The sequence below is a fragment of the Vanellus vanellus genome, assembly GCF_965231255.1.
Source record: "Vanellus vanellus genome assembly, chromosome: 3".
NCBI lineage: Eukaryota > Metazoa > Chordata > Aves > Charadriiformes > Charadriidae > Vanellus > Vanellus vanellus.
Window position 1 is genome coordinate 12,974,343 of NC_138907.1, and position 26,144 is coordinate 13,000,486.

General features: G+C 41.9%; 1 protein-coding gene across 1 annotated transcript in view; it reads right to left on the minus strand.

Annotated features, from left to right (window-relative positions):
• The window catches only part of EHBP1 (EH domain binding protein 1), a 236,828-nt gene that overhangs the window by 140,679 nt on the left and 70,005 nt on the right, over positions 1-26,144 (minus strand). Inside the window, exons 6-7 of the mRNA XM_082480396.1 lie at positions 6,953-7,134; positions 2,582-2,721 (exon numbers count right to left, since the gene is read on the minus strand). Of these exons, the coding sequence (XP_082336522.1) occupies positions 2,582-2,721; positions 6,953-7,134 (322 nt within the window). The remainder of the gene's footprint in view (positions 1-2,581; positions 2,722-6,952; positions 7,135-26,144) is intronic.

Here is a 26,144-nt window from a genome sequence, read left to right on the forward strand (position 1 = left end):
TACTTTTCCAAAGCTCGCTGACAAACATTAACCGTGTGATGCTCCCACCGTTCCCCTGAAGTAATTCTAACCAGTATCCCCATTTTACAGTTGGGAAAACAGGCGCACTGAGGCAAAGCGATTTGCCGCGGGGGACTCTGAGTCAGCAAAGGCATTCCAGCTCGCTTGGCTGCCAACACCCTAACGCTGCAACAGATGAGAAAACGTTGGGAGCAGCAAGCTTTCAACAGCGTTATGTAACTTCCTCAATTAACTTTATGGGATTCCATGAACACAATTATTTTTGAAAGAAATTTTAGAAAGAGGACTTCACTACCTCAGTTTTGTTCCGTTTTCTTTCTTTCTATAGTTCTTCCTATTTTTCGACAGTCATTCCTACTTCTTTCTCCCTTGCTTCCTCAGCTCTTCTCCATGTGTTTTATTAGTTTTGCCCATTCATTACATTTATTACAGGAGTGACTCCAACTGCCAATGAAACCAGTCTTTAATATGTGTTGAAATAGATCCTTTCCACTTTATTTATTAATGTTTACTTACTGCCCTATGCTCCACGTTCTCCCATTTGCTTGGGAAACTACGTGCACTCATTCTCCTTCAACATCCCTCTCATCTCTCTCCTTGTCTAATGTGGGAAAAGTTAGCCGGGCTAACGAAGCAACTCGGTTGTTATTGCCAACATGAGAAGAAAAGGTCCAAGGTTGACCTTTCCCTCCTCAGGTTCCCTTAATGACGCGTCTACAAAAACCCCAACCCAACCCTCCCGTCTTGTATCGTTAGAAAACAGTATCACAACAGGCTGAATGATGGACAGACACAGTGTAGTTCAGAAGTATTTATTGCTTCTGCCTTTCAAGTAGGTATTGTAATGTTTGCTTAGAACAGGGAATTTTGGCCTTTACAACAACAGATGGAAAAGGTGGGATGCCTCTGAAAGAACTCAAGCCAGGAGCTTGTGTTGCACATCAGACAGCTCACCCTTCCCCATCCGCCTCCGGGGACGTTCCCTACATAGCAAAAGGACAGCGGGCAGACTAGTCTAACCTCCCTCAGCTTTTTGCATGTTCAGGAATTGTTTGTTGGCTTGTTTAGGTGCTGAACGCCACAAAATCAACCAAGTTGAGGAGCAAGACCTGCTGCTTTTCAATTACCATCCTTCTGCACGTGGGTTTTCCATAGCAGTCCTCAGTGCACGGCGGGGTCCCCAGCACTGGAGGGTTTCAAGATGTGATTGGACAGGGTGCTGGATAATCTCACCTCAGCTTCCTTTCCCACAAGAGGTTGGACCACAGGATCTCTCTTTTAATACATCAGGTTTTGTTTGGTGCTCTGACGTACCTGAAATATTCTGGTTACACTGGGAAAGGAGAGGAAGACCATACAGGAGGATTTCATTGTGACCAGACTGGTATTTCTCTGCTTTCTGACCAAGAATACATTACCTCCTTCTCTCAAATATTTCATTCTGGACTCTTTGATCTGGTTGGTGCCAGACACGTACAGTATAAGTAGAGATTTGGTCAGGATACATATGTTTAACTGAGTACATAAAGCATGAAGAAAACATATTTGCATCCTTTCACAACAGTAGATGTAACTAAGTAATAACTGCTTCAGGCTGAAACTTTCGACTGCAACAAAAGCTTGAAAAGAAGGGATGTAACCATGTTTTGTAACACCAAACCAACATTACTCAGGATTTTCAAGAACAGATTTGACAATTCACTTCTCTGCTTGGGCCACTCTTCCCCACCTTAGTGAAGGATCCCATTATTTCCACAGACATTTTTGAAGAGCACTGGCAGGCACGAAAGCTGGCACCAGAAGTTCATTTTTCTTTTCCCAGTTCTTTTACACTAAGAGTTCCTACAGAACTCATCTGGAGCAGTACTACATAACAATCTCCACCAGCAATTTAACACCATCGCATCCTAAATTGACTTGCATCAATTAGTTCAGCTATCCTGGACAAACTGAGCATTTTCATCAGTAAGCAATTCAAATGTAGTTCTACTATCTCACTTCAAACAACCTTACTATCAAATTCCCTTAAAAGTCCTTGAACAGTCTCCTGATTTCATTTCCACAGGACATCCCCAACCAAAAGGCAGAAGCACGCTGCCTGGAATTACCATGTTATTGAGCAGAACCTCAGCCCCCTCTCATGGCACAGCTCATTTCGCAGTTATTCTCACACACCTTCTTCATTATTTCACTTCAGCTCATCCATCCTCTTGCCTTCTCGCTCCCTGACCCTTTCCCTGCATCTTCTTACTCCTCTGTTCATACTGGTTCTTTGCTTCCCTAAAGCGCTAACTACTTAGTGCCTTCTCTCCTAAAAACAGGATGGACGGACACACACACACAAATCAATGGTCTTCACACACAAATCAACGCTCTTAAATTCACAAATATTAAACTTTGTTGAGTTATGGGTCCCTCTTCAATCAAACCTCCTAAATTTTGTTTTGTTTTGGATTTTTTAAAAATGAAATGCAAATATAGCATAAAGATAAAATCCATGGAACACAGCTGGCAATGAGCAAAAGGAACTATATTTTACCATCCCTGTGGCAAAACCAACCTGTAATTTTTGCAGCTTTTTCCTCTTGATTCACTCTGTTGTCTTCATCTTCTTCATTGTCTTCCTCAAAATCATCTAGATTTCCAATATCAGCTTGTTTCATACTCATCAAACTAGCCAGGCTTTGCATGTCTTCATCCCTAAATAACAAATTTCAAACTATGCATTAAAATCCAGTCATCTTAAAACCACATCTGATACTACTGCATTATTAAAAATCCTTTAACTATATTTATGATTTCTTCAGGGAGGTCTCAGATCTCAGATCTCATCTTGAATACAGTGAAAGAACAAAATGAACACAGTTATGTATATTAATTTCTAAAGGGTAAATTTTCTATTAACAAAATTCTAAAGGGTAAAAACAGTCCTACTGTGCATTACAAGACAATTTAACTACCGCTCCTCAAAATTTTAAATCAGTCCAGAAATGCTTGTAGACACTTATCTTGTCTCCTCTGGTTGAAGTGGAAATGCTTGGTCAGACCTAATGTCCATGTGCTGCATGTGACACCTATCACTACATTCCTTCAGAACTCTTGACACTGTTACAGAAATTAAAATCCCTTTTCTAAATACCTGAATTCATTAATAAGGTAAAAAAAACACATTATCAATGGCCCATTTCAATTCTTGTTTGACTGTATCTCATATATATATATATCTTTCACACAACAGTAACTTTCATGTCAAATATGTTTGATGAAAAGATGACATCAAAGATTCAGAGAAATGGATGTTCTACATTTCTTTCGTAAAAATCCCAAGACTTTGAAGTAGAGGATGTTATTCTTGAAGCAACGGCAGTCTTACCTCTTCTCTTTTAAACCATTTCAATAGGTTTACTGGGATTAAGCAAATTTTTTTTTAGCTCCTTACAATAAGACAGCCTGAGGACAGCTTGGCTAGGGAGCACCTCTGCTGAAAACGGTCTGGGGATCTTGGTGGAGAGCAAGCTCAAGAAGAGTCAGCACCATGCCCTGGAGGCAAACAGCATCCTGAGATGCATTAAAACAGGATCACAAGCAGTAGACAGAGGGAATTCATGAGCCCCGTTTACTTGGAGTTCATTGGATTGCATCTAGAGTACTTCATACAGTGTTGGGTCCCACAGTACAGGAAAAGGTGTTGATGAACTGGAGCAGGGTCAGTGGAGGGTCACTGAGATGGTTGGGTGCTGGAGCACTTGCCCTACGAAGAGAGGCTAAGGGAGATGGACTTGTTGAGCCTGGAGAAGAGATGGCTTAAGGAGAACCCAGCACCTATGAGTACGTTGCTGAGAAGACAGCTGGTGCAAGGCAGGAGGATGACAGACAGTGAACACATCTAAACCAGAGAGGTTCTCATGTGATGTGAGAAAAAAATTGGAAGAGTCATCAACAAGCAGTGGGATGGCTTGCCCAGAGAGGCAGTGTACTCTCCATTCTTGGGGGTGTCCAAGCCCCAGTGGGATAAAGCCCAGAGCAAACTGGGCTGGTCAGACAGCTGGCTGCTTTAAGCAGGATGCTGGACAATCTACCTCGACAGATCCCTTCCAACCAGAATTATTCTGTCTTCTTTGAAGTTAATCATGATAAAATCAGTCACAGGTTTTGAGCCTAACAATGCCCAGAAAACTACACAAGTTATTTTAAAGGTACCACTTAGAGGAATAAAAATGACATACTAATCATGGCTAAAATCTGCACAGAAACACAGAGGTGCTTAAAATATGGGATTAAACCCAACGATTTAACATGTTGTTAAAATCAGAAGCTGTTTGGGGCGATCACTTGCTACTCAGCGCGTTCAAAGTAATATTAGCACTACAGAACCCACAGTTACACAGTACCTCTATAATACAAAAAAGTATTAACAATAATAAATATAAGATAAGTAACTATCAAGAAGTCAGAAAGACCATTCTGTTCATGCAAAATTCTCCAGGTTTCATCTTCCTGTTTTGATAACCAATAGGTTAAATCAACTCTTTAAGCACAGGGGAGAAAACGTAGCACCCAATAGCAGCAACGACGGACAGGCTCTTTTACCCACTGAAGACAAAAAGTTCAGATCATGTACATGACTTGTTCATGTAAAGTTTAGAAATTAAAAGGTCTCCAAAGTACTATTTATTTTTCCTGTCCTTTCTCTATTCGTACTTTGTCATATTTTTTTCTGTTTCAGAAATAGGATGAATTTGGGTACTGCACAGCAACAGGCTGCAATATTTTCTTTATAAAGTGCATAAAACAAAATTAAAAGTGAATCTAATACTACATGTTTATGAATACTACAGTTTATGAAAGACATAAATAAACCTTGGCCTAGCCACCTTTTCTTGCATGTTCATGCATGTGACACCTGAATTCTCTCTTTTGGCTGGTAGGACAGTCTCTACGTATACATGCTGGAAACGAATGCTTTCACAAACAGCAGTTTATTCTTTTTCAGGTCCCTGGTTTGGGGCAATATTAAAGCCTTGTTGTTAACTTACAGTCAACCGGACTTACAGTCTTCAGTCCGAAGCCTATCAATTTCATTGGGAAGAAGGTATATGTGATCCTAAATGGTTCAGCTTTCACAAATTATGGCCTTAAAAAGCACTAAGAGCTTAGTATAGCTATTTATTGTATAGTTCATGGATGTTGATTGTTTCGAAAAAATTAAGACGTTATCGGACACTGATTTTTTCATTCCCATTTTCATCTGCAATACCATGTTAAACTAGAGCTAAATACTTCAAAATAGCATTCTTGTATGGTAGGTCAAAATGTGATTCACAACATGTTAATCAGAGAAGGGAAATAGTAATAGTAATTTATAGTAAATAATGCAGCTGTGGCTTTCCAAGCATACAGACAAAACGTCTTTGTGTGTGAAAATGTATGCCGAAATATGGCAGAGTGGAAAACTGTTCATGCAATAGTTTTGGGGCACTTGTATTGCAGTGGGCAACGTCTAGAAGTGCATGCAGAATACCGAAAGCTAGAAGTGAACTGTTAGCCTTTTGGAGGGGGAAATAAATTACAAAAAGAGGTAAAAACCAAATAGAGCAGTTGTTTCCCCATCTTCCCCTTTTTGTTCTGCCATTTGTATCAGGAATCATGTGGCCAGCAGGACTGGAGCAGTGATCATCCCCCTGCACTCGCTGCTGGTGAGGCCCCACCTCGAGTGCTGTGTTCAGTTTTGGGCCCCTCGTGACAAGGAAGACTTTGACGCGCTGGAGCGTGTCCAGAGAAGGGCAACGGAGCTGGTGAGGGGTCTGGAGCACAAGTCTGATGAGGAACAGCTGAGGGAACTGGGGGTGTTCAGCCTGGAGAAAAGGAGGCCGAGGGGAGACATTATCACTCTCTACAGCTCCCTGAAAGGAGGGTGTAGCGAGGCGGTGGGTAGGGCTCTTCTCCCAGGGAACAAGCGATGGGACAAGAGGAAACAGCCTCAAGTTGCACCAGGGGAGGTTTAAGATGGATATTAGGAAGAATTTCTTCACCAAAGGGGTTGTCAAGCACTGGAACAGGCTGCCCAGGGAAGTGGTGGAGTCACCATCCCTGGAGGGATTTAAAAGACAGGTAGACATGGTGGCTGAGGGAGATGGTTTAGTGGTAACTTGGCAGTGTTGGATTAACAGTTGGACTCGATGATCTTAAAAGTCTTTTCCAACCTAAATGATTCTGATTCTCACATTCCCATATTCTAGAGACAGAAAGGAAAAGCAGAACAGGATGGGTGACAACCACTCCATCCTCCAGCCATATGAAGTTGTCAGCATCTGACATCTTGAATATGACAGAAATTGCAGGAGAGGTTATAGGAGCTACAAAAATAATGTGTATACTGTGCCCTCCAAAGGCTGTTGAAACCAGATGTTCAACTGGGTGAGTGAGTAGTGGTAATCTGTGCCCAAGCAAACTTTTTTCACAGGATGTTCTTATGTTCAACCCCCAAACCTTACTTCTGGCTCCATCCCCTCTCACCTCGCCACTGCCTTTGTCCTTCTTTCATTCTTCGCGAAACAGAAACTGGTGAAAGAGAAATCGGTTCTCCTTCCCACATCTGCCTTGCAGTCTGCTAAGGGTACCATCAGATGAATGCACCCATGCACACAAACGTACGCTCCTGCTGATTTCAAACCCGGAGATGTTTCTAAGCTGCTGTTATTTGAAATGTCTGTAATGGTAGAGGACAAGCTGTTTGCCTCTGAAGAACACAAGACTAAAACCTGACTTTTACTCAGCTAAGAAACTAAGTATGGCAGGAATGATAGGTATGCTGAAGGATACTCTCAAATTCTGCCCCTCTATACAGAAAGAGCTCTTTATTCAAAGAATCGTTTGAAAAGCAACACAAAGCAGGCTATCTGGTTAAAAAAAAAAAAAAAAAACAACTTACGTGGCTTTTCCTTCCCTCAGGAAAATACAAGATAAAGAGAACTGTAGGGTGGCAGACACCACTTTCTTAGACAAAGGCTTGAATCTTAACTTGACGTCTGTCTGCGTAGGCATGGGGCTTGCGTATTGCTTCATGTTGATGCTGCTGGTGGCAAGTGCTTTTCTGCGTCCAGAAGGAGATTCCTGAAAGAAAAGGAAAACCAAAAACTTACGTAAAAGGTGCTGTTACACTAAAACCTCCGCGTGCAGGAAATAAAAAAATAGACTTATTGAATCTGCATCATTCTTTTTTCAAGTACGCAGGCGGCAGGCATTGCTATGGTCCTTCCTAGGGACAGAAACCCATTTCTTAACCTAGGTTGGCCACTAATGGTGGCTTTTTGAACACTTGCTTAGCACAATGGGGAAAAAAAAAAAAAGTTATTTATTGTGATTTGTGGTCTTCCATATGAGATCCTAAGTCTTTAAAGGTTTGAGGTCGTAGTAGCACCCACAGCACACCTCCATTTCAGCCAGCAGGAACATATCTCCATTCCTTCTGATAGCAAACTGGACTAGTTTTGTCCAAACATGGATAGTCCTGGACTAGGACTTCCAACCTGGCATGGCTTTCAATTATGCATATATTTCTTTACATAACGGTATGAGGCCATCAAGTTAATATTTTGAATTGCTACCTGTGTTCAGTGCTTGAATATCATGCCTGAACATTTTTCAGACATATACTAACAACAGTGACAGGTTTCTGAAATTAAGGCTGACAATGCTTCCAAAAATATTGATATAAATTTTGCAAGGGGAAAAAAAAAAAGGCAAGAAAAGAGAAAGATAAAAGTCTAAGTTGTATTTCAAAAGCCTGAGCTGTATTTCAAGATAAAGGTCTTGCTCACAGTTTAACAATTCAGACAAATTAATCTCAAATGCATCAAAGAATCTACTCTCTTGTTCCCTCTAAAATCAGCATCAGCAGCAAAGGATATGTAATAAAGCTCCAGTAACAAAAATAAAACAAAAAATCCCTGCTGTTAACTCTTTTGAAAAATGTTCTCACAATAAGGCTACATTTTACTGCAGTTGACAATTTGTGTTGAATAAAGAACACTAATTCAATCAAAACAGGCGAGCATCCTTTTTCAAAGCACTTGACATTTCCGCCCAGTAGAATAAGTCAGAATGTAATATGTCATCCCCAAAGAATACCTTGTTTAAAAAAAAACTAGCCTTATCTGTCAGATTATGCACAGCAATATTATACAGAACTATTAGTGCATGCAGATACCTTCTGAATGAATTTCAAAAATGCATCAAACACTTGAGAAGGATTTAGGCCCTCTCAGAAGAAATACTTAAGAATATGCAAATACTCTCAACTGAATCAAGTTGAACAGATGCGACTATCACAAACAATACGAGTGCTCTTTCCCCGGCCGCGACTGTCAATCAAAGAGCAAGATTAAGGTCCAAGGTTCTGACAAGGTGTAAAATGGAAAGTATGATCAGGGAGTTCCAATTATTACACAGATATGAACAACAATTATCTGTTATTGTACCGTACCTTTAGAATAACTAAACACTACAACTCATTATACCAAACGCAAGTTTTACCTCGCTGCCCATTCAGAACGCAACACGAGAGACGCGGCTCTTCTTAGTTGCATGTTCTCCAGGTAAATGTACATAAGCAGTTGGCACCTTAGCCGCAATGCGTTTCATAAAGCTAAATTTTCAACAGTCATACTATGGTGTAAAAATGGTGGTCAGGACGAATCCAAAGTTTGCTTAGACCTCTTCTAGTTACTTTTTTTAAGTATCTTTAGAGAAAACTGGTGTATATAATGTGGTGTGCAAATATTTATGCAAGTTGCACGGTAAAAACCTACTTGCCAGTTCTGGTGCATGTACTTTTCTGCCAAACAGAAAAGGAGCAACCAGAAATGACAAAGTAATGTGACACCGCGTGGAGAAGACATAGGGCAATGGGTACGAGCTGGACTGGGAGAGGCTTCACATCAATATAAGAAGGAATTTTTTTACAGTGAGGATGATCAATCAGTGGAACATCTTCCCCAGGGACAGAGTCTCCATGGCAGGAGGTTTCCAAGATGCGACGGGACAGGGTGTTGGATAATCTCATCCAGGCTCCCTTTCCCACAAAAGGTTGGCCCAGGTGATCTTTCCAGGTCCCTTCCAGCCTGGGCTGTTTGGTGGTTCTACGATTCTCACTTGGAATACGCAGTCAAGGCCAAAGGAAAACATCCCACCCATGAGCTAGGCTGTCCTACCCATTCCACCCTTGGTCCTAATGACTAGGAAACATTTGTCACACTTTGGACCTGACTCTTCTTTGAGTCAGTTGGGATGAGCTGATGTTTGCAGACAAAAAACAATTATATCCTGGCTGGTTTTAAAATCCGTATTATTGTATTGGCATTATTCTTACTGAAATGATAGTTAGAAATGTAACTCAAATATCTGAAAAGACTCTTAATTTGTTCACTATTCCCAAATTATGTAATTAGATTTTTCGTTAAAAAAAAAAACAAACAGTGGGGGTATTTTTTTTTTCCTTTTTAAAGAAGATGCACGTCTGTTGTCTTGTCTTCACTCTTCATCAACGGAACACCCCAAAAAAAAGATCAGATGTTTCTACACTCAGTGAGAAACAGGTGTAAGGAACAAACCGCAAACACGGGTACTCACTTGCAGCCTTCTGGGTGAACCTCTGATCAGCCACACCAGGCCGGTATTCCAATGTACTCTTCGCTGTTTGACTACGAAAAAAATCCCTTCCCAGCAGCTGTAAACATCCCCAATTTAACAAAGACCTAGACGATTTCCTTGCGTAGCTACCAACATCTTCTCAGTGCTGGCTCACCTGTGACACCTATGCTAGAAGAGGTCCCTGCGAGGTATCTTAAGGAACACAAATACAGTTCAGTGGCTCCAAGAAACACAAGGTCTGTTTGGGACAGAGCTACCTTCTCTTGTTACGAACACACCACCTTATCTGATAACATAGCTGAGACACGTTGCCTATGTCAAGGGGATTTTACGAAAAACATGAAAGCAAACAAGCAAAGCCAAGCCAACGGTGAATCTGAAGTGAAGAGCAAGGACAGAGAATTAAGCTTGCCAGCATCTGAAAGCTGGACACAGACATTATGGCAGAAGAATTTTGGAATTATGTGGAATTACGTTTTCCCTTAATATCTATTTATTGTATAAATGATCATCTTGCCATTTTCAGCTTCAGATTATCTGGATCAGAGAGGGAATAAGAAACCTGAATTGGAAAGAGGTGAAGTTCTCTCCGTGAAGATCATCAAGGAGGTGATTCTGTCGCTCTACACTACTCTGGTGAGACCCCACCTGGAGTACTGCATCCAGCTCTGGAGCCCCCAACACAGGAAAGACATGGACCTGTTGGAGCTGGGCCAGATGAGGCCACAAAGATTATCAGAGGGCTGGAGCACCTCTCCTACGAGGACAGGCTGAGAGAATTGGGGGTGTTCAGCCTGGAGAAGAGAATGCTCCAGGGAGACCTTACAGCAGCTTTCCAGTATCTGAAGGGTGCCTACAGGAAAGCTGGAAAGGGACTTTTTACAAGGGCAGGTAGTCATAGGACGAGGGGGAATGGCTTCAAACTGGAAAAGGGGAGATTTAGATTAGATATCAGGAAGAAATTTTTCACTTTGAGGGTGGTGAGCCCCTGTCCCAGGTTGCCCAGAGAAGCTGTGGCTGCCCCATCCCTGGAGGTGTTCAAGGCCAGGTTTGATGGGGCTTGGAGCAACCTGGTCTGGTGGGAGGTGTCGCTGCCCATGGCAAGGGGCTGGAACTGGATGATCTTTAAGGTCCCTCTCAACTCAAACCATGATTCTATAACCCAGCAGAGATATTATTCTGCTATGTAGGAAGATAGGCTTCGGTAGTTTCTGCTGACATACCAACTAGTTCTTTTTTTAATCATTTATTGGTCATTTCCGAAAGAATTCCTTTTTTCATGGTGTGCTGCATCTCTTCCCAGAACTATACAGTAACAAACATAAAAGAACAAAAAAAGATTGTTAATCAGTATTCCACGTATTCTCTTCTGAACCCAACAGTGCCCATTCTCAAATGCAGCAGTGTGTTTGAGCTGGAAGACAACCTTGCAATATTTGTATTTTACTGATGTTGTAGGTTATCTTCTGTCTTTGTGTGGTATTCAAAATATCACAGTTGATTTTATTTGCATAATGCATTCCCTTTATTAAAAACTAGAGTTTCCAAATTCCTGTTTTTTTACAGAATTAACTCCATCTTGATAGTTAAGTGTTGTATTTTGTCCAATCCAAAGATTATCACATGGATAGTTTCCCCTCTTGTGATTTCAAAATTGACTTTGCCGTGCATCCTTTCACAAAACGTGATGTGGCAACTCCAGCAGTCACATGCGTGTAAAACACCTGGAGGGATAATTGAGCCCTATGCATTTTAACTTTGAATATAGAATTTAAAATAATTTTTTAAAAGTTGAACTAAAATATTTACATTGTGATTCCTGCTTTACTTTCTGCAAAAGTCCACGTGCTCATATGAGACAGAAGTAACACCACATCAGACTTTTACTATTAAATGGGTGCTATTTATTTAGGACTTTACCAAAGTGTGCTTCTGTTTGAAATAACTCAACCCATCCTACTGCTGAGCTGCTCTTCTATACCCTACTCGTAGGTATTTCTCTTGGATTATTTTATCTCTGCTGATTTAAGAATTATTTACTCTTCTGCAAGAAAATTTCTCTGGTGCTTCTGGGGTGACTCATTGTATTACACGAAGCATGTACGGTTTTTCAAAGAAAATGTTACAACCTTTGTGAGAAGTGGGTATTAGCATGTTCTGACATTTAAAGTCGATTTTTTAGAAGTTGGTTGTGTGTCGGAGTAGAAAACATAATCCATCGTGAAATCAGTCATGGACCTAAGCACCTCGAGAATATCCGTTTCGGGGGATACTTATATAGCTAAACCCACGTAAGGCCAAGCCTAAAACGTTTAAAAGGAGAAAATGTTGCAACACTTTTAACACGCTTAATTTTTGGGGAGAGTAGGAGGATGTACTTTAAATTTGCACGTTAAGGAAAATAAAACTTGAAAGATCGGGGACTGTCTATTTTTGGTTGGGGTTTTGTGGTGGTTTTGGATTTTTTTCAATATGATAAATTTGAAGATTTGGATTTTTATAGGCAATTGGAACCTGAAAAGACAGCGTCTGTCTTTGGCCCACTAAAAGACAATGAAAAGAATTCTTTTCTCAGGAAGACTGAACTTGATTGCCAAGTATGTCCTCTTCTTCACAGCACCTAAGGATATTTAGTGCTGAGAGACTCTCCTTGTGCGTGGCTGGCTTCTCCCCTTTCTATGGCCACAAAGCCACCTGCACTCTTGTCTCCCTCTGCCTCTATACCAGCTAACCCCGGCAGGGTTCACAAAGAATTCCTGCTGATTTCTAAGCACACTGTATGTGTACAGACTTTAAAAACATTTTCATCTCAGACACCAGCAGAGGTGCAATCCACTGGTGCCACCATTACTGATGTGGTGGTTTCTAACCAATTTCAACGTGGCACCAGGACACATGGTTTAGGAGCTGGCAGGGATATGTGAATGCAGCACACAAGTCAACTGGAACCTACTCCAAAGAGTGACAAAATCAAGTTAATCGGATGCCACATAACTGCAAGCAGTGCAAGGCCAGGCTGGGATAAGCTCCTGCTGCATGGGAGCACCTTACACTCAGCTTTACCAAAGCCAGAAAGAAGATCTACAGTACGTACACTGACACACGTTGCAAACAGGGATTTACATAGCTATGGTTGCGTTTTCAAGGAGTAGTCCCCAACACTATCCCTCTAGAGCATTTTAAGTTACTTCCACAAGCCCTCAAACTACCATCATATTATAGATGTTGGGGGTAGAAAAGGGAAAATTGACACTGGCCAAACCACAATCAGTTCAAATGAAGCCAATGAAGCTGCATTTACTGTCATAGCTCTGGGACCAGACTCAGTTAACACAAAATTTCTGTCTTCCCAACAATGCAACCACACATTGTTCTCTTCCACAACATTCGGGGCTCTGAGAAGTGTCAGACACCCCAAAAGTTACTGTATAGTAAGTGCCCCACTTACATAAAGATCTGCCTAGCGTAAAGCATCCACACAGCCACATCTCCTTCTCCAAGGAGAATAATATGAAGCAATGCTAGGAAAGATTCTGGGAATCATTCCCATCTTTTCCCACTAAAGCAGACCTTTCATAGAAAATAGGACTAAAATACTCTGACAAAGGAACAAAGAGCAGATAACCTGTAACACATGCAAGACAAACAGCCCATTTTTATGTGGAACATGATCACAGCTGACAGACAGTGACACCATGTCAAACAGTGCCCAACTCTCTTCCGAATGAATCACGGAATGGTCAGGGTTGGAAGGGACCTCTGGAGATCATCTACTCCAATCCCTCTGCCAGAGCAGGGTCACCTACAGCAGGTTGCACAGGATTGTATCCAGGTGGGTTTTGAATATCTCCAGAGAAGGAGACTCCACCACCTCTGGGCAGCCTGTGCCAGTTTTTCCTCATATTGAGACGGAATTTCCATGTTCCAGTTTGTGCCTGCTGCCCCTCGTCCTGTCGCTGGGCACCACTGAAAAGAGTCTGGCCCTGTCCTCTTGACACTTGCCCTTTACATATTGATAAGCATTGAGCAGATCCCCTCTCAGCCTTCTCTTCTCCAGGCTGAATGGCCCCAAGGCTCTCAGCCTTTCCTCAGCAGAGAGATGCTCCAGTCCCCTGAGCATCTTCATAGCCCTCCGCTGGACCCTCTCCAGCAGTTCCCTGTCTTTCTTGAATTGGCGAGCCCAGAACTGGACACAGTGCTCCAGATGTGGCCTCACCAGGGCAGAGTAGAGGGGAAAGGACAACCTCCCTCGACCTACCAGCCATGCTCTTTTTAATGCACCTCAAGAGACCATTGGCGACCTTGGCCACAAGGGCACACTGCTGGCTCATGGGCAACTTGTTGTCCCCCAGGACTCCCCAAGTCCTTCTCCAGAGAGCAGCTCTCCAGCAGGTCAACCCCTAACCTGTACCAGTGAAGCTAGTATAGAGATTAACACCTCCATATGAAAGGTTTGAACTCAGACTCTTCTTTGTTTAAAGGAGACCCAAATAATGCAAATTTCATGTAGCCTTCTTTCATTAAAAATGTATTTTCAATGACCTTGTGTCCTGTAATTACCAATTGCCTGGTAAGCCTTCTTGAAGATTAATATAAGAAGTGCAAATAAGTAAGAAACAGCTTTGTATTTTCTATTAAACTGGCTTCGGGCTTCTAGAGTTACACAGAATCAAACTACTGGCCAGGTTTTTTTTCATGGGGTACATTCCTCTGGGTTATTTGGGCTGGGGAAGGAGTCCCCAGTAGAAGAGAACAGAACGTATTTTACTTCTCCAGCCCTGGACTCAGCTTGCCTCCGCAGCCTTCGGTCCCTGAGCCTCAACTGCCCTCCTTCTGATACACACATATTGAGAAAAGCCGGGAAAATATTGCCATTCAGCAGAAACTAGATCAAAAAGTACTGTACTACTTAATTATTTAGATACTAAACGGTCCCTCTCTAATAGAAAGATATTAAGTCATGTGTAAATGCTTGTGGAATGATTACTAAAATGATCATTAGTACAGCATTGTTCACACGTTAAATAAAGGTATAAAATCAAAAGGTTTCTAGGGTAGAATACAGCTGCAGCTGGTATGTGAAGAATCCGCTACATCTGTGATTCCCTGTACAATATTGCTTGCAAAGCAACATGGGGAGTGGAGTGGGGTGGAGACTCCAAGGCCAAACCCTGTCATAATCCAGCAAATATGGGAACAAGATGGCACCATGGAAGAAAAACAGTGTGAAGGATGGAGCAGAGTGGAGACACCGCAGCTAAAACTCTGTGATAAACTGGGAACTTGAGGACCAAATGGAGCCCTTGAAGGTCTTATGGAACTGATAAACTGCCTACTTGTTACCCTGAGCCAACGATCTGTCATTTTTTTGATGAAACGCTGTCCTCTGGTGAACTTTGCTTATTATAATGTCATTATAATACCAAAACACACCTCCATCCCAAAAGCTACCCGCCTCCAAGGTGCAACCACTCCTCCTTGAGTCTGCCCTGAATTCTTTGTAAACTATACCTTTAAATGTGAGGAGAGAAAATTTTACACCAATCATAATGAAAGTATTTACAACTAGAGTCACTCAAACTCCACCTTGAAGATAAAAAAAAAAAGTATAAAAATAGCCCAGGAAAGGGGGGATGTTAGGGAAGACACTATGGTGAACCAGTCAAGGAGGACCCCATCAAAGACTGCCTTGACTTCTGGGATCAGTCGATGGGCTGAGCCTCTCTTCCGATTTGTGGGGACACTTGTGGGTAAGATTCAAACACTTGGCTATATCAAGTGCTTCCCCAGGGAACTTAGAAATCTCTATGGTGTTGTTTTATACCTTAGTGCATTTGTAACCTAGCTATATTACTAACATCTTTAGTATTTGCATGTGCTTTGCAGACAGTCACTATCACTGGCAATCCAGAAGAACTTGTGTATCTGTTGCTTAAACAAACTGCACTGTGTAGGCAGCTAGTGATTTGGGTTTCTCATTGAACGCAACCAAAGCGAGGCCGTGTTAGATCATGAGCAGGACTGGGCTGAAGGTGCACTCCGCTATTACCGTATCCAGAACTATAACAGTTTAATATATATTAAACGCGCCTGAACTGACAGTGGTGAATTGGGCATCACTCAGAATTTAAACCTAGCCACGCCTAGCCTTCCACCTCCATGAGAAGTGTTAGAACGCAAGGGGGGTGGGGGGGGGTGGGGGGGGATGTATTTTCTCCCATAACTACTTTGTCCCTTAACGTAACAGCGCTGTACAAACACTATGCAAAAAAGACCTAACTGGGGAAGACAACAAGTTTCCTAATTGGATGTTGTTATTTTGTCACAAGAAACAATGAGTTTTGACTCTCTTTCTCCTGGAAAAGGAAGACATGAAGACGTACTTTTTCACATTTTATGAAAGCAAATGCTAAAAAGCCCACAAAGATATGCGGATTTTAGAGGAGCATTCCGCTGCACGTTTGGGCATAAAATAATTAGACAAAGCGATTTTGCTAGCTGTAAAAATCCATTGAGAGGAGCAAATTTGGAGGCTCTCCCTTGCCTTGAGCTCCAGAATTAAACAGAGCATTTTGAAGGAAAGGTGTCCTCTGGCACAGCCCCCCACCGCCCCTCCAGCCGCCCCAGGAGAGGAGACGGGAGAGGCGCCCCGCTCCCGCCGCTGGGTGCCAGCCCTGCCGCTGGAGTTGCAAGCACCATCTTCCTTAGATGAAAAGATCACTGCTTCACCGGCAGAGCAAAATGGATCACTACAGAATTTAATTTGTGAGAGTATACAGCAATTAAATGCTAAAATAGACAAGCTATGGGGAGCTCTCTCAACTGGAGAGAGTAAATTAGAAACTATGTCAGTTAAAATAATTTAGACAGGCGGATGGGAGATTTGGAGGACCGAATGCAGGCAGCACCATCTGCACTGAAAACTTGTTTAAAAGCAAATAATGGTTCAAGGTATCCAGAACATTATTAAGAATTAGGATGCATTTGAATGGAGAATTTAATGTTTAAAAAATTCTGCACACATCAGAAAAGTCTGAGCCCTCGACACGAGGACTGGGGAGGAAATTAAAGATGTATAAATGTTCAAACGGCTACACTTGATTTTATTTTTCAATAGTTATTTATTTGTAATGCTGTCAAAGTGACCATTGTCTTTGGGTCAAATTATTTATCATTAAATATCTTAGGTTTAGGCTAAAAGACCTCTTCAAAAACACCAACATGATGCTTTGTACAGCACACACAGATTGATGGATCATTATATTGGAAGAGGAACATGCTGTTTCTTACTCAGTGCCAGTGGAGACAATACTCTCAGTAAGCAAAAAGAAAATACAATGTCGTCCTACAGCTACTGTCTCCTTACAGTCTGCTTTTAGGGTGGCCCTGTGTGATTCCACCCCGAGAAGCCAAGGTATGGAGCAAATGGTTCTTCCTGACCAAAATCATGCCTGTGGGTAACAACAGACTGTTCCTCTTCGCAGACTAACCCTTTGTATTCCCAGACTCTGGAAATCTCCAAAAATTAACAATGGACAGGAAGTTTAGAAAGTGAAATGATACCTCAGAAATTGAGATAATTCATCTATGCTATGCCCCCAAGAAAATCTGGAGATCCTGTTTTGCTAACAAAATAACTAATAAGTTTCTTTGACAACTGCTGACCAGACAGCAAAAAATGCACAGGACCAAAGATTTAGTTGAGCGATTTATCAAACAGACCACACGTATGAGAGAGGTGTCCACTTCTGAAGTGGTTTGATGCTTACTAAGGACAATAGGAAAGTTTACAGATGAGCTGGACAATTTTAATAAGCAGTGGAGAACTACTGAACCCTGAAATACTCACCCTTGCAAAGGACGTGGAGGACTGCTTTATGTGTCCATTTAAAATGTCTTCCCTGCGTTCTCCTTTGGGCTAGTTAGTAAAATAGGAATGCTTCCTAAACACCCTCCCAGAGAAGGATGTGATGAGCTTGATAACTGATGCTGAGCAGCATTCGCTCCAGTATTTGCAGCCTTTTTCCTCCTTGCTCTTTCATATCACTTCCCCTAGAGATGCAGTGCAAGATTCTCTTTTTCCATTAATGGCAGGTTTAAACGTACCGTTATATACCTTCCATCACCTGCCAAACTCTGTCTGTCCTTATGCTCCAAGCCAGCATCACTGAAGCTTTGTGAAGTGCATGAATACGCCTATGATGGTGTGTGCAGAGATCCCACTTGCGTTGCACCGCTCAGGAGCTGCGGGATACTTTACTATCCCGTACCACTTAGCAGTGACAAAAAAAAAAAAAAAAAAAAAAAAAATAAATAATCACATCCTTTCCTGCAATACCAAGATCCCAACCTGCTGAGCTCACTAATGCCCTATATTATGGGTGTTATTCTGCTTCCCTTTCACAGCCATTCGCTCTCTCCAGTTGGGCCAGATGGTAGGGACCATCTCTTCCTCTTCCGGCCCCAAACACCATAGCAGCCAGTTACATGACCATCTCCCCAGCCTATCTGCAAGTCCAAATGTATTTATCAGCAGTCAGCAAAAGCCATTGAGATTAAACATTTTTTAGGCAGCAGAGACTTTAAGCTTGAGTCCTACTGCAACTCCCAGACAGAGTTTTTAATTTTGCCAAGGACACAAGCTCACGGAGGCTGGGCCAAACTTGGCAGAGAAACTTGTTATTACCATCTGGCCATTTAAATCCTCAAACCTTTGCTCTCAAAGGAGCAGATTTAAAGAAGTCAGGGCTTGAGCTGCTGCTGGTAGATGGCAGGTGAGGAAAGGAGCCGCACGCAGGGCCAGCAGGTTGGCAGAAAAATAACAGTCCTTCATTTTCTGCGAGGTTGCTTCAAAACAAGGAAGAAATGCAGATAATTTACCTAACGCTAGAAGGGGAGAAACAGCAGATGATAAAGTTGGTTCCTAATTTTTCAGCTGAAACTGGAGTAAGATACACCTATCATGTGAGACCACCTCCTTCCAAGTGGAAGACAGCAGAGTTGACCTGATACCCGAGACTTTATTTATGCTCAGCAACTCATAACTCCACACTGTTCCACGTATTGACTAAAGGAACTCACAGGCTGTCTTCTAGCTTTTGTTTTTAAATAATAGGCAATACCTGTTATAACATCTCGATGGAAGCTCACCTACCAGCGCCTGGCCCGTGAGCTCTATTTTGCCCGGCAGAAAATATCCACTCTTATGATTCATTCTCTTGCTCACCTGCTCCGTGCAGAGGCATCCCACCAGCAGTGCTACTCAACCTTCAAATCCTTACACAACAGAGGTGTCCAGTTAGCATCCCCTGATGGAAGACAGTCTTTAGTGGAAAAATAAATGCTTTTTAAAAAGACAGTAAACTAGGGACCTATTTATTGTAGGTTCCAGATGTGAAAAACCTTTCTGTTGCTTATAGCTTCTTTTCACTTTCCATTCTAAGCTGTAAATTTGCTCACTCTCTTGGTGTCACTTCAAGGCAAAGACCCAGAATCTTTGACATTAAAAAGGTGGGTTTGAAATAATACCTCCAGCTCAGCAATGAATGTTTAAGGTGAGTTCAATATAATTGTAAGAACAGTCATTGAGAGGTCTATCGCTCCATACATTGCTGCCTACCTGCAAGCCTTTTCCCGAGTAAACAAAAGCCGTGCAGGAAGACATATGAGATACAGACCCCAGAATTAACTCCGGATTATTTAAACAGACTTGCAAACATTATTCAGCTCCTTTGCAATCTCCAACAAGGAAGCAAGTTTGAGGTAACACTCATTAAAGAAGAAACAAGGTCAAAAGATTAACCGCTCCAGCGACCTCATACACTTTCTTTCACCTTTCCAGAAAATGTTTTATTTTAAGATGGCATATAACATTGTCTAGACTTAATTATCTAGCATAAATAAAACCTGTTCAAACGAGTTTTGTAAAATACCAATGTGTCACCAGCCAGTTGGTACAATCTGAGGATAACTTACATGAATTGAATGCACAACATTAAATGACTTAAAATTTGCAAGTCTTAGGAGACAGAAAACCTTTTAATGGTGTCAAGCAAAGATACTGTGACTCTGACGTTCTATTGTTTCTGTACAGAAAAAGCTGAACATTCACCTGAAAAGCACAGAAAGAATTAGATGTACAGTTTGCAATGCCCGACAGCTGCGTGCTGAGCAGTGGTGCTCACACAGCGACCGTTCTCCATCTCAGAACCAGAGCCCTTGGGTCAAATTATTCACCATATCGGCAGTATCTTAGGTTTAGGTTAAAAGGCCACTTCAAAAAAAACAGCATCATGTTATTCAAAGTGAACATCTCAGTCATTATTGGAGCACCAATATATCTCCATCATTAAAGTCATGACTGTGCTTTTTTTATTCTCTTCTCTCTTGCTCGCAACTTCACTTTAAGCACGTGCCAAAACCAAAGTACATCATCCCAAGAGGATATAACACAGTTGGAAAAGTCCCCAAACTACAGAGAAATGATTGGACCTGCAGTGCTCCTCCTTTCCTCTCACTGTATTTCCGAGGAGGACAGGCTGCAAGACCCCCCAAAACTCTTCCAGCTCTGTGGCCGGTATTCCCACCACAAAATTCACTTCGGAAGAGTTGGCTCATCAAGAAAGTGTCTTCATACAAACATACAGTTCTTTTGCCCGTGCCACTTTTTTTTTACTGTTTCTTGTATGCGAACCTGCAGCTCACCATCACGGACAACAACTCAGTGAGACTACTTGAATACGCAAACAGCCTCCACGCTCCTAACGGCTCCTAAGAGCAGAGTGGTTTGCAAGCGATGGTTCCTGCAGGCAGCGCTCCCCACTACAGAGTGAAGGAAAGGGGAAAAATATAAAATACGGAATCTGACCTAGCCAATGCCGTACGGCTGGCGTGGGATTTGAATCTGACATAGGCGGGAAGCAGCAGGGGGCAAAGGGTAGGGATCTAACTTGAGTAAAAGGGAGGAAGCTGAAAATTAAGATCTGTGTGAAGCTGAAATAGGGGCATGCTCGCGCATGTAAGACGTCTCCGCAGTCACACCCTCTCTGCACGCACAAAAGCAAGAACAGCATATAGTGCAGGTGCAGTTCCTTCTTTTATATATGGCGCTTTTTTATAAACAACATAATCTACATTTTAACAGCGAGGACAAATGCAAAGCATTCCAAAATGTAACTCAGCAATAAACATAAACCTCAACTTTTTAAAAGCCCATCCAGCCCTCCACATTTGTTTCGAGCCAGGAAACAGCTAAATGGATTTCTTCTAACTTTGCACTTAAAGTAAAATTCACCTCAAGGCTGACAAGCATAAAAAATTTCAGTCCGACGGGTGATTTTATTTATTTTTTTTATTTTTTAAAGCTGCAATAGCCTGAAAATAGGGGCTTGTAATGAAGCTGCCCCGTCAACCATAACCACACTGTCACTAGAGCAACACAATCATATTGCCTGTGCAAAGAAGCAATGCATTTAACATTTTCTTCACTGTGTATTATCTATTAGCCGAGTTTGTCACAGAGATATGTGGCAGTTCCCTGCAATACTTATGAATATAGGGCAAGTCATACAAGAACCCATCCATGTCTGCTTCAGCACAGGTTGGTCTTCCATATTTTGGCAAACAATTTAAAAAACCCTCCCTTCTCTTATCTTCGGTTTCTGTTAAATGCCGCTGCTATCAAGAAATAGAAGGGGTCCTGGGCAAACATCTCCCATCTCCCCATTGCTATTCATTAATGCACATTACACGTTCAATTCTCCATCGCTGCTTCTATGAAAAAGCTCTTGTCGAAAAACAGATTTCATTTTTTTTTCCTGTGTATGCACAAATTAGTTATGGATGATTAACAAAGCATTCATTCTTTTATTTGCTTTGGCTGAGACTTGATCTGTGTTACATTCATGCAAGGGAAGCACTTCATTTTATGTTGATTAAATATGAAACACTACTGTTGATAAAAAGAGTTGTGTTCAGGGCTGCGTATTATACTGACAAAAGATGCATGTTCTTGGGCTAACATTTTCTTAAACAAGTTTTTCCAGATTTTTAATTGCAAAAAAAACTTGATACACCTTCCCCCCCCACTTCTCATCTAGTACTGGGCAGTAAGAGCTTTATGTCCCAAAGCAATCCGCTGCAGCCTTAACAAGCAGCAATAATAATTGCCTCTTTAATAGAATAAAAACGATTTTTCAAATTCTGCCCCACAATTCGATTTATTTAAACGTTTCCCTTTAAGGCACATAACCTCACATTATAAAATTTATCCAAAAAAAAAAAAGACTGTAAAACTAAGTAGGACAGGCAGCACGTCATAATTACAGGATTATTCTCCTATTACACGAAATACATAATGAAACGAAGAAGTATTGGCCAAGTCTTATGGGAACTTATAGCCACTTGTACCTAACAGTTTGGCCCTGTCTGATGTTCCTGACTCCAGCTATCACAGGGTAACACGTGCACAAAAGCTCGTCTATAAGGCTCATAAATCCTCCAAGTCCATTAAACACAGCGATACGGTGACACCAAAAAGGATGCACTTCAGTTCCGCTAGGTATTTAAGCGCATGCCCGACTTCAAGCATACGATCTACCTGTAATTAAATCAAGTTAAAGAAAGCCATGCGATTAAGCACCTTGTTAAACCTGGGAACAAATTATTAGCCCTTATAAAACAGGAGATTCTATCTCTGGGTTTACAGCACATGAACACACACACACACACATACACACACATACACAGTATTATCCATCATTTTGCAAGAGGGGATTTATTTTTAGTGTAACTACATGGCAGTACGTGCAGCTCTTACTCAGGTTAGGAGGAGGTCTGCCCACAATGACTTCGAAGCCACAAATCTCACCCAGGCAATGCGGTCTCATTCTTTTCTAAACTCCCAACAAAGACCGATGGTATTGCACCTTATAAAAACTCCACCACCATCTCCGTCACAAAAATAAGTCTATTAAGTGTCTTCCTTAAACATCACCAAAACCAAACTCAAAGGGGTTTCATCTTACTACCAGGGAGAGGTCCAAGGCCAACATAACGATGCACGGAATAGCCCAAACCAAGGGAAACACGAAGCAAGTTGAGTTTAGAAAAGATGGGTAGCGGTCTACACAGAAGAACGTGGTTTCATGAGGTGCCCCTGAAACACCACAGCGCTGGACGAGAGGACAGCAGGAGAGGAGAAGATGGAAGAGCTTGGTTTGATCCAAGCAGGCTCTGAGCAACAGGTCTCTGCTCCCTGTGAGGGGACGTGGTTGATAGATGGTTTGAAGTGCCCAAGACCCATCTGGAGGAAGGGCCTTCCAGCAATGATATACTGCAGACAGGAGGACAAGAAAGGGCTGGCAAAGGCAATCAGGCCCATCTAGAGCAACCGTGCTGCGGTGCAAGGCGTGAGCTCCTGCCAGGCACAAGAAGACGAGGGCTCCCAGAAACACCCATTTCTCCTCAACTTCCTCATGCGGAGCAGAGGCACAAGATCACAACTCCTACCTGATCAGATGGTGTCTGACTCCCTAACTTATCTACCTCCATCGCGCTTTTCCAGCCACGTGGTTCTGCCTGCCGCTTTGCTGGCTCTTCTCTCACAACCCAGTTCCTCTGACTAAACTAGTGGGAAACTTATCCAGAAAAAAACAAAAACCAAAAAACAAAACAACAAAACCCACCATGTTTTTGGTGGGGTCAGGGAGAAGAATGAGGCCTCCAAAGGCCAGGTGAGCACTGGCGGCGGTGCATGGAAGGGGCAGCCGCACAAAGCGGGGAGGAACAAGAGGAAGGACAAAGAAGAAGGAACAAGAAACCACTTGTTTTGAGGACAGCAGACCGAGACTGGCTCAGTCATCCCATGGGGTTGCATTTTCAGGCTCCCCAGTGTTTTATGGGGATTTACTCTTCCCTCTTCCAGCCTGTGCGTATTCAGCTCCCCAGCCTTGCAGACAGAGAGGATGGTTGAAGCAAAACAGATCATTTTTTTTTTAAGTTCCCAAAAAAGATTTTTTTTTTTTTTTTTTTTTTTTTTTTTTGCTTCAGGTCACATAAGAGCACGCAAAAGGACAAAGCAATAAACGCTCACATGCGCTTTCTTGTCTTGATTTCCACTCTCTGGAAGGAGGCCAGAGCCAGTTAAGTAGCGCACTCTGTTCTCTTCCACTCCCTCACAGAAATTATGGATTCTTTCTCCTCCACAGCCAATTTCCTCCTCCTTCACCGTCTGGGCCCAAGCTTCAACTACTACAAAACAATGTTCCCCTGTTTCTCTCCCGCGCCGGTTCTCCACGCACCGAACACCAGGGTCTCCGAGCCCTCCCTGATCCCGAGGGCTTTACGTTTACAGATCCAGGATGAAAACCTGTTCCCTCTGCTCCGATTCTAGGAAAATTCCACTCTCTCCCCCCCATTTTGCATATAAACTCATTTTCTGAAGGTTCAGCCACTCCACTGTCCGAAGAAGCTGCCACTCCTGAGGTTATTAGTATGTTATGAGCCCCACTCAGATATACCCGACACAACCGTATAAGCTGACTCCCAAAAATATAGACATATTTCAAAGCACAGAGTCTCCCTAATCTAAGTCTGAAACTTGAAATTGGGCATCGGCAAGTCAACTCCCCGAGTGTGTCGCATATTATTCAGTTTCCCATTTATCTCGAATATCTACAGATATTATTATTAGACTTGCACAAATTATAATTCACAAAAATCAGTGTTACAAGGTAAGTATCGTTTTCAAATAATCACTTTCTCCGCATTCTTTTAAAAGATGGTATTCTCCACATTCCAGCTCCATCAGGAACATTCCTGGAGTGTTACCGGCACAAGTACTGTCAACATTTTTCTAAAGCTGCCCTGGAAACGAGTTTGCAGGTGTACAAAAAGCAAAGACTGTTGCTAATGGTTTATTTATGAGCATATCGTGTTGCCATCTAAAACAAATACAAGGATAAATTAATAAATACAGAGTATCTCTGAGGAAAACATTTTCTTCTCTACTTACTGGCTGTGAAGTTAACCAAACTTATGGAATTGAAAAAAAAAATCTCAATGTTAATTAACTTAATATTGGAGCCATCCATACTTAAAAATAGTCCACAATAAAAGCAAATAATAATTAAAAAAAAAAACAAACCCAAAACAAAAAAAGAAAAAACAAACATAAGCAGACTTAATCTCATAATTATTGTTACGTAAAAACACTTACAAGATGCCTGCATTAATCAATGATCAGAAAGTGGTGCTTCAGTCCCACCAGCGCTCGTCTAATATTATGGGGAACCTGATGTTTTGGCAAAACCAGAGCAGGAAAAAAAAAAAAAAAGAAAGGAAAAGGCAGATTGTACATGTGACCTGCAGGATTTGGATTATTACCTTTAAGCTCATTAAGGGTAAAAGCTGTCAGTCGGACCACCCCACAACCGCGGAGGCAAACTAATATTACTCAGCGGTAAAAGGCATAAAAAGGAGGACGTGTGTTCTCAGAACAGAGGAAGGCAGAGAGTGAACCACGGACCTGCTTCAGCTATCCGGAGCCGTAATTGGCTCACGAAAGCGACTACCACGTTAAGGCATTATCATTATCTAGCTCACATAACTGGAAATTCACGCTCTGTTCTTTAAATTGGCTTAACCAGCAGCATCTGCAGCACTTTAATTAATTACAGCAATTGGCGTACCTTAAAAGTAGATGCATAGATCTGCGACGATAATGCCCCCGTGAGTAATAATTGTAAACCAGCATTAATCCGGACACAGCCTAAACAAAACCAAGGGTACACTCTTGTGCTCCAACTGCACAGAAAACAAGCTTCAACGTGGTAATTATTATTGCCTGTCCAGGTTCGCCAGCAAACACGACAATTCTGCGTGAGTTGGGGAATGTAGAAGCTCACGACACACAACAAAAATCCATTCAGGTTTGACATCAAGTCAAAATTTGGGTGGGCACTTAAACTTGGGTTTCCTTCAAAAGATAAACTCGCAGTTAAAAATCACAACAGAGACTGATTAGCACTCTTTCTTTTTGTTACGTTACTTATAAAGAAATATAGAAACCAGATATCATGGTAAGCTCTGAACAAAGTTTTCTTGACAGACATTAGCTTCGCTTCAGTAAAAAAAACCCCACAGGCATTGTACACAAACGTGTATTTATTTTTTCCCTGATATTTGCAGCTCTAAAATACAGTAGAAGTACTTAAAAAAAAAAAAAAAAATCAGAGACAAGGAGCTAAAAAACCTTTTTGTTTTTATTATGCACAGCAATTTGGAGTCTTTACTTAGAAGAAAATAATTTGTAAAAGCTTGACAGTGAAATCCATGCACATATCCTGGCCATGTTTAAAAGCTGTTCTCTAACAGACTTCTTCATACCATTTCCAGCCAGAACACGAACCAATACTACGGAGATTTGTTGTGACATGCTTCGGTACGATTTCTGGTTTAAAGACAGATTTTTA